The 14357-nt window shown below is 41.8% G+C and overlaps 1 protein-coding gene across 1 annotated transcript in view; it reads left to right on the forward strand.

The window, feature by feature from the left end:
- The window catches only part of LOC131533836 (uncharacterized), a 59084-nt gene that overhangs the window by 24658 nt on the left and 20069 nt on the right, over positions 1 to 14357 (forward strand). Inside the window, 7 exon segments of the mRNA XM_058766268.1 lie at positions 1434 to 1607; positions 2904 to 3175; positions 4624 to 4821; positions 5147 to 5259; positions 6359 to 6961; positions 7901 to 8091; positions 9844 to 10182. Coding sequence (XP_058622251.1) covers positions 1434 to 1607; positions 2904 to 3175; positions 4624 to 4821; positions 5147 to 5259; positions 6359 to 6961; positions 7901 to 8091; positions 9844 to 10182 — 1890 coding nt within the window.

Consider the following 14357-nt stretch of genomic DNA (forward strand, 5'->3'; position numbering starts at 1 on the left):
GACGAACCGTGAGTGTAAACTAAATGGTACAATCAGCCTATGTGTACCTCTCAGCACATATGCATCATGAATCGACAGTTCATCTCTTACCAGAAAGTAAGGAATCACATCAGCAGGCAGTGTTTTAGCTGTTGCAGGCCAACCGTTCTCAACATACTTGTGGAGTTTGGTGAGTTGAGTGCAGCCAGGATGAGCATTCAACAGTAAACTCAGCCAATGGAACAGCTGATACAGCAGCTACAGTTTCTGCTTCAAGTCCAAGCCAGTCCATGTGTAGTCTGAGTTTGATCTAAGCACATCTCTCATAGGTTCAACCACAGCTGCAAAGTATGGAATGAATATTGCACACCATGCTGTGAGGCCTAGAAACAATCTTAGTGTAGATGCATCTAAAAGAGGTGGAACAGTACGTATTGCCTCCAGGTGACTGTTGTCTGGCATCAACACCTCTTTAGAGATGGTATGGCTCAGGAATGTTCATTTCTGTTCATTTAAATGTGGACCTGCTTCTCTGCAGCATTGTTTTGAGGTGAGCATCATTACAAATAGAGTGCAACAGAGTGACCAAACATGATGAGATCATCCAGGTAACACTGGACACCTGGAATTTTGAGGATAGTAGACGTCAATTTTTAGAATGAATCCATAGCAGACTCTTTTAAGGCGGAACAGACCCTCATGGGTTATGAAGGCAGTAAGGTCTATGCTATCTTCATATAATGATGATAGGCATTTACAAGATCAATTGTGGAAAACATCACTACACCTCTCAGCTGTGAAAACAGTTCCTCAGTGTGTGGATTGGGGTAACTGTCCACAACAATTGCCTTGTCGTTTCCCTGAGGTCCATGCACTTTCTGATATCTCCAGATTTTTTTCTGGGTCACAATGATGGGCGATACCCTGGAGGAAGCATTTACTCTTTCAATATAGTCTGCAATTAACAAACGGTTCAGTTCCATCGAAACAGCATCCCTCACAGAAAATGGTAATTGACGCAGTTTCTATTGCACAGGCGCAACATTTTCACGCAGTGCCACTTTATGTACAAATGTAGTGCATGTAGTGGGTACAGAACTGTCTCCATATCGTGCATGCTGGGTGTTAATGCATTCCAGCACAGGAAGGTTATCCTTTGAATATGTAAGATGCACATCAGCATGTTCCAGAGGCAACAGGAAAGAACATTTTTATTCTGCACATATTCATCTTTACTCAACCACTGAATGAAAACCACACACTTGTATTTCTCTTGCATGCATATCTTCATCTCCCCCTAGTGGCACTTCTTAGCCAACAGACTATATAAATTTAGAGTTGACATATAGTTGACCATCACAACCATATGAACTGATGTGACTGGATAAAATTCTCTGTCAAATGCATTTGATCTACTCGCTACTTGCTGATCTACTCTGTTTTAATTATTATAGTGAGTGGAGATGATGGATCTGATTCATGGTCTCTGGGAAGTTCTGCTTATGGTTCATTCAGATCAGGAGCAGACTCAATATTTGGATCATCACGGTCCAGAGATTCATCTCACTCAAGTTATGAGTCGGGGGCCATAAAACGATATAACAGCATTGAATTTCATCCACCAAACAGTGAGTGTATTTTGTTTTATTTGGCAGTTTCAGTACACTTTGGTCTCCACATGACCTTTTTTAAAGCTTTGAACTTCATTGTCAACAATTTGTTACCTCGTGTTTTTCCCCATCACAAATTTATCCTTCCATTTTCTCAATTTTCACAAATAGTAATGTTGATACTTTAATTTATGAAAACGAATGCAAACCTGATATGAAACCATAACACTGTATAAATATTTTCTACGTACAGTCTCAGGTGTGTTTTCTACTCATTGTTCTATAGCTTTTTATTTGTATTTTTAAATAGTTTGTTTTTTCTCAGAGGGTTTCCCATCCTGATACTGACCAGGTTAAACCCTGTTTAGCTTCATTAGGAAACCAGACAAGAGCTGCAGGGTCAATGTCAATCAACCCATAATGAACTATGTAATCATATAATGTTCTGATTTGTTTTGTGAACTAAAGTAAATCCTCCAATCCTTGACCCATTCAGAGTTGACATAAGGTTGACTATCTGAATGGATCACAAACTACATGAAATAATTAAAGTATTTCCACCACCATAACAGTGAGTGTCTTTGTTTTATTTTGCACTTTCAGAACACTTTGGTCTCCATGTGACTTTTTATTTTATTTTTTAAAATTAACATGTTTTCCATGAATCCCATCTGTTTTGTTGTGAAAATGTAATATTTAGTCTATATTGTTGTAAATTTGTTACCACATGTTTTTTCTCCATCATAAAATTTGGACCCTTTCTACATCTCCTTCCATTTTCTTAATTTTTATGAATGAATGAAAGAATAAATGAATGAGGCATTTATATAACTCTATAATGTGTATTGATGTACACCCAAAGCACTTTACAATCTGTTTTACACAAATAGCAATAGTGATGCAATGCACCTGATATTATATGAAATCAAATTAAAAATAGCACAAATAATAAGGTAATTAGATTGACCTCCAGTGTTTGATTAACATTATTTTCTGGAGCTTAAGCATGTGTTTTTACTGATAATTTGGTCTTCACAGTTTTTTGAAAGTTTCAGGCTCTATAAATCTATATGGTCAACTTTAAATGCTTGCAATAAATAGCGATTAGGCTTATAACAAAGATATTTCTAAAACAGGGACAAAACTTTTAAATCCCATCTGATTAATAAAGTATTTGTTTAAGGTTTTAAAGGGCACCTAATGATTAACAATAGGCTACATTATTTTTAGAAATGTATTGAAAGTGAAAAAATGTCAGAATTTTGTTTTATAAGAGTTTCAAACATATTACTGATTTAATTTTATTTTCCCCAGTGAGTGGAGATGAGCGGTCGGACACATGGTCTGTGGGAAGTTCTGCTTACAGTTCATTCAGATCACGATCAGGAGCAGACAGCGAATCAGTTTTTAGCTCAACACACTCAAAAGTCTCATCTCACAGCTCAGGATTCGGGTCTTTGCAGTCCATCCCTGAATCTGTGGAACAATCAGAAACCAGAAGAGCACACGGAAAGCCCAACATCTCAAAGCTTTTCCCAAGAATATTGAAGAAGCACGATAAGCAAAAAGAAGACTCTAAGAAAACTTGAGTTATATCAAATCAATGAATGAGAAATCATGTCTTTTATAATGCTGACATTTTTAGTTTCAACATTATAATATTTAATGATAACTATTACTAAAAGTATAAGGTATATGCAATTGTTTTAGTTGTAAGTGATGCCTAGATTAATTGTAGCTCACACTGGCCAAGTTGTACAAGCATACAGTATATTGATATGTTGTTATTAATTAATGCAGTGTTTTTTGATCATAAATTTGTGTATATATATTTTTTTACTTTGTCTAAAAATCCTTTAATTTCTAATCCCAGATTTATGTACATATACACAGATGCATAGAATCGCTGCTCCAATGCTTTGCTGTCTACTGTTGGCTAATGGCTGCTATTTGTGATTAGAAGCTTCTAATGCAGCATCCAAAACATCAAGACATGATCCTCAATAGATCTGCATATGTAACTTAGCTAATGCTTACAGTTATTTCCAAAAGAATGTGAAGTTATTGACTCCCTCTAATAAAGCACAAAAATGTCTGGAACAAGAATCCATTTTTTCATTTATAACCAGACGGATCTTGTGACCAGAGAATTTGACATTTTGAATTTTTGAAAATCACAGCTTCATCGGAATTATATGAAATTTATACACTTATACACACTCACGGACACACACACACACATACAGAATTATACACACTCAAATGAACTGGTATGGCTATAACCATATAGCCAAAATGAGCCAGAAGACTGAAATAAGAGGTTAAAATCAGAGCCCAGAAAAGGATTAAACTCTGATAAAGCATTCCTGTTAATTTTTGTTACATTTTTATAGAATTGTAATGTTTTGTGTAATAAAATGCTTTCTGTGTTCAGGTTTGAATGTAGTAATAATAATGCAAAAACCACCTCAGATCAACATGTAAAATAAATATATACTGTGTATATACCTTGACAAAAAGTAGTCTTTGAGAATGCGTTAATATACATTTAAATCCACAACCTAATAAAAGTAAACAGTTATTTATAAAAACAACTAGGGAATTCCCAAGCCTCTCTATAGAGTCCTATACATGCATCTAGTGGTTACACCATGAAATTACATGTTTTTCTTTTTTTGCTCTCACCAGGAGGTGCTATTCTGCCTTCAAATATAGGATTTTAAAGGCTTAGACTCTATAAAAATTGTACTATTTTCAATGGTAAAAATTGATCATAATTATTGCATAAATATTAATTAGTACCGTAAAATTTTCTCAAAATACAAAGGAAAAAATAAAAAATATTATCGAACAAAAATATATTAGATTGAGTTTACTGAAGAAGAAAAAAGAGTTACATTTCAGGTGTCTGGTCACTTTTGACTGCAAAGACCATGAGTGTGACTCCCAAATGAGGAGAACACAAAATCAGTGTTTCATTGTAATGCATTCTGGGATTGAATTTCTTGTGAAGGATACGTGTTCACTGTCTCAGAATTTGGTCAAAATGAGAAATCTCACAAGACTGTATAATTTTGCTGCTGACTGTTTGGAACATGAGATGATCTGCAGCTCTGTTGCCGCTGAGAGTGGAAGTAGAACAGCTCTGACTGAAGACTTCCTGTCTGTCCTGCAGCAGCATCTTCATCTGGTTTACACTGGAAAGACACGTTTAGCGCGGAACCTGCTGCAGGTACGAGCGGCTGATGGTATGCGCGTTTACCCTGCATCAGAACACAGAGCAGCTGCTGAAGCCTGCAGAGACAGTAAGAGTCCACTATTTGTGACTTTTTCTGAAAAATGAATTATGATTTTAAGTTTGATTTAAAAAAATAGTTTAGAATTGTTCCATCATATTGCACAAAATCAAAGTAGCATTAATCAGTTCAGTGTCAGACATCAGACTGCATGTATAGAAGTCCTTATGCCTTAATTTAACCACTTGTAAGAACAGAAAAAAAAAGGTTAAATAAAATATATTTCATGAATGTTGTTGGTCCTGCTGTTGTGTTTGACAGGGCATTGGTTCCTTCAGTGTTCATTCAGTGGAGCTGGATATGGATGGGATCTCAATCATTCAGAAGAGCTCTGAACCTCCTGAACAACAGCAGATGACGGGGGAAATAGAGGAGTAGAAAGGGAGGAAAGGTGGAGAAACTGAGACAAATGGTGCTGAATGGTTTGGTTCAAGTACTGTATGTTGTCAGGGAGTTTGCTGATTGGCCTTGCTCCTGAATTAACTTCCAGTTAACTTCATTAAACCAGATAACTTCAAGAACAAAATTACATATTATGACCTTTCTTTTGAATAGGAATAGATTAATTTAGTATCTACTAGTTTGTAACCAACTCTGTACTCAGTTTGGTTGCACCATCAGTGTTTAAGGCAGAGTGTATCTAGTAAGTGGTAAGTTCACCGTATACGATAGGCGTAACCGTTGCAAAAGTTATGCATTTTAAAAGGAAAATGCACTAGCGTAAACGGGGCCTCAGAAACTGATTATTATTCCAAATGTATCTCTCTTCCAAATGGCCCATAAATAAGCATGCATAAAAACCCGTAGCAGCACCTTGTTTCTGTAAGTAATATTCGTCCTCAAAAATGAATTTTTTTGCAATGAGATTGTAACAAAGTTCAAGGCAAGGAAGGAAGAAGTCGGAGTCGGCGTGACTGAGGCTCGAGAAATTTATTCAGTGTTCCAAAAATAAAACTCGTGCACTCTGGCACTTTCAAATAAACATAAGTTCACAGCACTTTAGTGAGTCTCTGATCAGCAGCGATCGTGTGCCTCCCGAGTCCTCAGTCTGTCTCTCTCCGCCACTGTCTGTCCCTCTATGGCTTTTGATCTCTCCACGCCAATCACTGAAACGAGAAGCAGGTGAATGTCATCTTGTACTTGACCCACTTACTCACCGCTCGTTCTCCAGCCTCTCTCTCCCGCTGCAGACTCTGCTAACCACCCCCCCCCCCATTCCTGGAGAGGAAGTCCGCTACAGCCATCTGAGTCCCCGGCCTGTGGATCACTTTGAACTTAAAGGGCTGGAGGGCCAGATACCAACGGGTGATCCGCGCGTTGGTATCTTTCATGCGGTGGAGCCACTGCAGAGGCGCGTGGTCCGAACAAAGAGTGAACTCCCGTCCCAGGAGATAATAGCGGAGGGTGAGAACAGCCCACCGGATCGCTAAACACTCCTTTTCAATGGTGCTGTACATCGTCTCCCTCTCTTAGAGAGCTTGCGACTGATGTACAGCACCGGCCGTTCTTCACCCTCTATCTCCTGGGCCAGGACGGCCCCAAGCCCCCTGTCCGACGCGTCTGTCTGCAGCAAGAAGGGGAGAGAAAAGTCAGAAGAGTGCAAAAGCGGTCCGCCACACAGAGCAGCCTTTACCTGGGTGAAAGCCTGCTGACACAGCTCCGTCCACTGGACCGGATCTGGCGCTTCCTTTTTAGTGAGGTCAGTCAGCGGGCTGGTGAGGTCCGAATAATTAGGTACAAACCTTCTATAATATCCCGCCAGCCCCAGGAACTGCCTCACCTCCTTTTTGGTCTTGGGTCTCGGGCAGGTCGCAACCGCTGCGGTCTTATTAATTTGGGGACGCACCTGCCCGTGGCCCAAGTGGAAGCCCAGATACCTGACCTCCACACGCCCAACCGCACACTTCTTCGGGTTAGCCGTCAGTCCGGCTCCCCTCAGTGCTCTCAGTACGGCTCGCAAATGCCCCATATGCCGCTGCCAGTCGTTACTATAGATGATAATGTCATCCAGATATGCAGCGGCATATGCTGCATGCGGCCGCAGAATTTTATCCATGAGGCGCTGAAACGTGGCCGGTGCCCCGAATAACCCGAACGGAAGCATAATGAATTGGTGTAATCCGAACGGTGTTGTGAAGGCTGTTTTTTCTTTGGATAAAGGTGATAAGGGGATCTGCCAATATCCCTTAGTTAAATCCAGTGTCGAATAAAATCGAGCTGTACCCAGCCGATCAAGCAGTTCGTCGACCCGCGGCATTGGATATGCGTCGAATTTCCACACAGCATTCACCTTGCGATAATCCACACAGAATCGTACAGAGCCATCCGTTTTAGGTACTAAAACTATTGGGCTCGCCCAATCGCTGTGGGACTCTTCTATTACTCCCATCTCTAGCATTGCCTCTAATTCTGCCTGAACTACCTTTTTTTTGTGTTCAGGTAAACGATATGGCTGGCTGCGAACCACCACCCCCGGCTCGGTTTCTATGTGGTGCTGTATGAGGTTGGTTCGTCCCGGCAGGGCCGAGAACACATCCGCAAACGCAGCCTGTAGCTTGGCTACATCAGCGAGCTGCGAGGGCGAGAGGTGGTCTCCCCCAGGGGCCAGAGCTAGAGATTGTGGCTTGGTATTTACCTCTAGCCTGAGATCCTCCTCTCCACTCACTGCCGTCGCTAGCATCACTGACTCCGCCTCACTCCACTTTTTGAGGAGGTTGAGGTGATAAATCTGATGTGCCCCGTTCCTGTCAGTACGAATTACCTCATAATTAAGATCCCCAATTCGCCGTGTGACCTCAAAGGGTCCTTGCCACTTGGCGAGTAATTTAGAGCTAGATTTAGGCAGCAATACAAGTACTTTTTCTCCCGGTGCAAATTAACGTAGCCTGGTCCCCTGGTTGTACAGCCGGCTCTGCCAGTCCTGGGCCTGTAACAAATTCTCCATTGATAGCCGCCCCAAAGTGTGGAGTTTTGTTCTCAGGTCCAGCACATATTGAATTTCATTTCGGCTATCAGAAGGCCCGTCCTCCCAAGTTTCTCTCAGGACGTCCAGGACCCCGTGGGGCTGACGCCCATAAAGAAGCTCAAAGGGGGAAAACCCTGTGGAGGCTTGCAGGACCTCCCGCACAGCGAACAAGAGGGGTTCCAGCCACCGGTCCCAATTTTTGGTGTCCTCGTGGACGAACTTGCAAATCATAGTTTTCAAAGTGCGATTAAATCGTTCCACCAGTCCGTCTGTTTGTGGGTGGTAAACGCTGGTGCGAATCGATTTAATGCCCAACAATTCGTACAGTTCGCGTAACGTACATGACATAAACGCCGTACCTTGATCAGTGAGAATCTCTTTCGGGATTCCCACTCGGGAGATTAACGAAAACAGTGCGTTCGCTACACTTTTCGCTGAAATGTTGCGAAGCGCCACCGCTTCAGGGTATCGGGTTGCATAGTCCATCAGTACTAATGCAAAGCGATGCCCGCGTGCCGATCGTTCCAATGGCCCAATGAGGTCCATACCAATTCTCTCGAAGGGGACCTGCATTAGAGGAAGAGGGCGCAACGGCGCTTTTGGGGAGGCCGGTGGATTCACCAACTGACATTCACGACAAGCGGCGCACCACCTGCGCACATTCTCGTGAATGCCCGGCCAAAAAAACGGGTCATGAGACGATTTAGTGTCGCTGCCTGCCCTAAATGTCCCGCCATCCGATTACAGTGAGCCGCCTGGAATAGCATTTCCCGGCAGCTTTTAGGCACTAACAACTGGGTTGTAACCTGCTTTTACTGAGCATCTTGTGTCACTTGGTACAACCGATCCTTTAAAACAGCAAAATAGGGATAGGAGAGTGGGCGGGCAGGTTGGAGACGCTGACCGTCGATGGTCTGGACTCGTTCAAACGCCCATTTCAGGGACTCATCTTGGGACTGTTCCAGGGGAAAATCTTCGCGTTCAGGGAGGATCAGCTTCTCATTCGCGCTCCGTTCCCCCGGCTCAGTATCCTGCGGTCCCGGTTCAGCCATACCCACCTGCGCGTCCACTCCCTTCTCCAGTTTTCTCTCACCACAAGAGACATCCGCACACAAACACCCCAATAATTGACTAAAAGCTGGCCAATTTGTCCCCAAAATCAGCGGATGTCGGAGGTGTGGGTTAACTGCCACCTCCACACTATGCTTTTGTCCCCGAAATTGAATGAGCGCGGACATTAGAGGGTATTTCACCACATCCCCGTGCACGCACCGAACCGGAACCATGCGCCTTTTATCCAATGCCTCGAGCAGAATCAGGCTTTGGTGGATCAAGGTCTGGTTACAACCGGAATCCACCAAAGCGAGATAAGTACCCCCCTTAATACTCACAGGTATTTGTAAAAAGGCACTGCTGTGGTCCCTGTGCTGGCTAGCCCCGCCCCTCTGGACCCGAGGAGGAATGCCCGGACGGGACCTGGGAAGTGGGACAGGACGAGGGGAAGAGGAAACATTAGGGGAAGAGAGAGAGAAACAGCTGGCAGGGATTTGCCGACTCCTGGGCACGTCACCATCTGGTCCTCCGCCAACTGGATGGCCAGGTCTAGTGACGTCGGGCGGTGGCACTGGACCCACTCTGCCGTCTTCCTCGGGAGACGGCCGATGAACTGCTCCAGCACCACTCGGTCAAGGATCTGCTCGACGCGGCCTCCCCCGGCCAGCAGCCATCTGCGGCATGCGTCCCGGAGCTGTTGAGCGAGCACGAAGGGCCGGCCACTATCGCCCAGATCCAGTGACCGAAACCGCTGGCAATGTTGTTCTGGGCTTAGGCCGACCCGCTGGAGGATGGCTTGCTTTAGGTCGGTGAAGACCAGGAGGTTTTGGATGGGCAATTGTTGGGCCGCCACCTGTGCCTCCCCCGAAAGCAGAGGTATGAGACGCACCAGCCAGTGGTCTTGTGGCCATCCACATGCCTCGGCCAACTTCTCGAACAGATCGAGGAAAGCTTCTGGGTCGTCCTGTGGCCCCATTTTATTCAGGGGCAGATGAGTGGGGCCGGCGGGGTTTCTTGAGGACGGCCCACCTGCCCATCCCTCCTGGTCCATCCAGCTCCGGAACAGCTCACAGTCCTCCTGCTGGGCCTGTATCAGGGAGCGGAAACAGCGTTCCTGATCATCCGCATCTCCAGCAGCGCCTGATGGTGTACTTGGTGGAGGCCCGCGAGCGATTGAATTACTTCTGCAAACGGCGAACTTGGCGGGGACTGCATGACGGCGGTGGCCGGGCTTCTTCCTTCCCAGGTTTCGGCACCAGTGTAACAAAGTTCGAAGCAAGTAAGGAAGAAGTCGGAGTCGGCGTGACTGAGGCTCGGGAAATTTATTCAGTGTTCCAAAAATAAAACTCGTGCACTCTGGCACTTTCAAATAAACATAAGTTCACAGCACTTTGGTGAGTCTCTGATCAGCAGCGATCGTGTGCCTCCCGAGTCCTCAGTCTGTCTCTCTCCGCCACTGTCTGTCCCTCTATGGCTTTTGATCTCTCCACGCCAATCACTGAAACGAGAAGCAGGTGAATGTCATCTTGTACTTGACCCACTTACTCACCGCTCGTTCTCCAGCCTCTCTCTCCCGCTGCAGACTCTGCTAATCACGCCCCCCTCGCCACAGAGATCATATCCAAAACAAACTTGGAAGTAGGAGATTTCTCCAAAAAATTCATTGCCTTCAAACCTTTCTTATGGGGAATATTCATATATAACGAAACAACATCCATTGTTGTAAGAAAAAGTTCGGACACAATCTGCTCAAAATATATATTATTGAACTGCTTTAAGAAGTCACCTGTGTCCTCTAAATATGACGGAAGATCCTCAACTAATGGTCTCAATACCCGATCTACATATTGAGACATAAGTTCTAACAGACAATCCTTAAATGCCACAATAGGGCAACCAGGCGGCTTACTTAAAGATTTATGCACCTTAGGTCTAATGGTTTTTTTCAAGACCTCCAAAAGTTTTTCTAGATCCCTATTCACAACACTGCAAGATGTAGGCTATCTATTGCTGAATTATTCACAACAGGACAAAATTTACTTTTTGGTCATCAGTTGTTTCTTAGCATCCACAGAATCATACTCTCTTTGAAAAACATTGATACAGATATTTCAACTTAATAGATCTAAAGAGAATTTAAACATGTCTATTTTTAATTGAAAGGGATCGGTAGGTGCAGGGGGAACATATGACAGACCTTTATTGAGCAATCGTTCCTCTGTAGCTGTTAGGGCAGAAGATGATAGATTCAAGACTAGATTTTGTTCCTGGGTCCCATTTTCTTTTTCGAGCGCAGAATGCCTCCTTCCTCCTTGTTTGCCTCTGCGTGTTTTCTTCCCCGGGTGTTGTATGGTTGTCATTGTGGAGGGTAAGCACCCAACTGGTAACTGTCCTCTCCTAAAAAAATCATGTTTTTTGGATTATGTTTTTTTGGATCTAAATATGTTTTTTTTTTTGTTTTTTTGTTTTTTTATCTACGCACCAAACAATATTTTGTTTGATGTTGATAATGAACATTTTCTAAGGGTTTGACATCTTTGATTTAAAGTTTTAGACTCTGTAAATCTGTTGTATGGTTAGCTCTAAATAGTTGCAATAAATGACAGTTAAGCTTGTGAAGAATAATAGCAATAATAATAAACTGGGATAAAGCTTTTCATCTGATTAATAGAGTTGTTCTCTATAAAAGATGTTCTTATTCTATTTTCTCCAGTGAGTGGAGATGAGCGGTTGGACACATGGTCTCTGGGAAGTTCTGCTTACGATTCATTGAGATTACTGTCAGAAGCAAAGAATGGTTCAGTCTTATTACCTTGACATGAAGCCATTTATGATCTTGGTTCCCCCCAACGAAATCACAGGCCACTATAATTATCACCACATTTCACCCCACTAACGACATTCTTGACAAGTAATATGCTTTTCTGAGGATTTAAAGTATTTATGTAGTTTTTTGTATTTTTGCGACTTTAGAGCCCCCTTAAGTGAGTGGAATTCACTATCGTAAATATATCACTTTAGTATTTACAGTGGATGGCTGATTTTTGATTTTATTTAAATTTACTTATTTTTATTTATTTATTTATTTATGCCTAACTTTGGAGTCTTGCCTTAAAGCGACTTTGGCTGTGCACGTGCATTTATACAGTAAATCAAAAAACCCTTTTCATGAAATTTCATGCACACCTAAGAGATTTACATCCCAGATTTAGTCCCAGAGGAGACGTTTAAAGGAGAGAGTGGGAAAGAAACAGAAGCTATTCGCCTTATTAGAAATCAGTGAACCATCAGAATGATTTTGAAACTGATATTTCAAGGTAAAACACTTACATACAGTTGTTTTAATGGTCCAAGTCAACAAATATTTTTTTCTATACTTTCATCTTATTCTTTCATCATTGTTTTTAAATTTTGTATTTTTTAAGTATTTTAATATTATAAAATCAAATTATGTTAAATGTAATTATGTAATATTTATGTTTTGTGTAATTCTTGTATTGCTGCTTTTCCTCTGAAGGTTTTTTTTGTGTGTCAATGTAGTTTTATTATAGTAGAGATATAATTAATAATTTTGAAGCTTTTGTTTTTATATTTTCTGTTTTCATTTTTCAGCATTTATCGTATTATTAATCTTAACTCCACAGAACGTAATATTAAAACTCAAATCTATAGGTTACTTGAGTGAAAGTACAGATACTGCTGGTCAAATATTAGCTAGGCTACTCTCCACGCATTCTGTTTATCATTATTTACAGGCCTCCAAAATACTCTCCAGCCTTTGTTGAAGAGTTCACAGAACTGTCATCAATGATTTCCTCAGAGTTTGACTGTTTTACTATTGCAGGGGATTTTAATATTCACATAGATAATGCAGAAATCAAAACTACAAAAGAAATTATAACTGTTTTAAACACTTTTGACCTGATTCATCATGTGCATGGACCCACACACAATCGTGGACACACTCTAGATTTACTCATCAGTAGAGGTCTAAACATTTCATCTATTGTTATTAAGGATGTTGCACTATCTCATCACTTCTGTATTTTCTTTGATATATTGATCTCTGTTACCACTGAATCTAGATCTGTCTCTGTCAGAAAGAGATGCATTAACGAGAACACTAGCGCACTATTTATGAAGGCTATATCTTCAACACCATGCATTTCTGCAGACACTATTGATCTTCTCCTGGATTCATTTAACTCAAAAGTTAAGAATGTTATTGATGATATCTCTCCTGAAAAAGTCAGCAAGAAGAATGGCAGACAAAAATCATCTTGGAGAAAATCAACAACAGTTCAGAGTATGAAAAGACAATGCAGAAAAGCTGAGCGGATGTGGCGGAAGACAAAACTTGAAATTCACTATAGCATCTATAAAGACAGCCTTCATGCTTTCAATGTGGAACTAGCCACAGCTAGACAGACCTTCTTCTCAAACCTCATAAACAGTAACTTAAACAACACTTGCACTCTTTTTGCTACTGAGGAGAGACTAACAAACCCCCCAACTCAGATTCCTAGTGAAATGCTCTCCGACAGCAAATGCAATGAGTTTGCTTCCTTCTTTTCTGAGAAGATCAATAATATCAGAAAGGAGATTGGCACATCCTCAAGTTATGCAGAGGTCACACAGATTCGACCGCAATTTCAAAAAGAAGTGACTACAGGTATGTCTGTTTTTGAAGCAATTGATAGCAAAATTTTGGAAGAAATAGTACAGCACCTTAAATCATCAACCTGCTATCTTGACACACTTCCCACATCTTTTTTCAAAAGTGTGCCAAACTGTTTAGAAACAGATCTCTTAGAAGTGGTGAATGCCTCACTTCTTACTGGGACTTTTCCAAACTCCCTGATGAAGGACTGGATTGCAGATCTACAATAGCCCTCATAATAATGTTAATTATAATATTTCTTGAATAATAATTTATCAAAGTTACATTTATGCATGTTAGAAAATAAGTTGAATATGGCTTTAGTCTGCCTTTTTATTCTCTAAGAAGCTGATCTCATTGTGTGTGTGTGTGTGTGTAGTTAACCATATTTGATAATATTCAGGGCAGAGCCCGGCAACCTTGAAGTACAGATAAGTGTTCTCTGCGTATGTGTGTGAATGTCTATCTTTTCAGCTAGATGCAAAGAGAGAGCTCTAGGAGGAAATCGGTAACAGTCCAGGGTAACAGTCTGTGGAGAGACCTATTGCGTCTGACCTCTGATCAATTGTCACCAAAATAGTCACTAGAAGATATGCTTCGAGTTTTACGTCCATGTGTGGAGATTTTCTAATTTTATCTACCAACCAGAATCTTGCTTACCTATGTATTGACGTAATTAGTGACCTCTGTTAGAGTATAACTGTTGGTGTCTAGAACATGTACGCAGAGCGGCCTATGAACTCGATTGCGAGTCCTGAAGCTGACTTCTGCTGATGAAACTGCAAACTATCTTC

This window comes from Onychostoma macrolepis, chromosome 25 (genome assembly GCF_012432095.1).
Source record: "Onychostoma macrolepis isolate SWU-2019 chromosome 25, ASM1243209v1, whole genome shotgun sequence".
In the NCBI taxonomy this organism is placed as follows: Eukaryota; Metazoa; Chordata; class Actinopteri; order Cypriniformes; family Cyprinidae; genus Onychostoma; species Onychostoma macrolepis.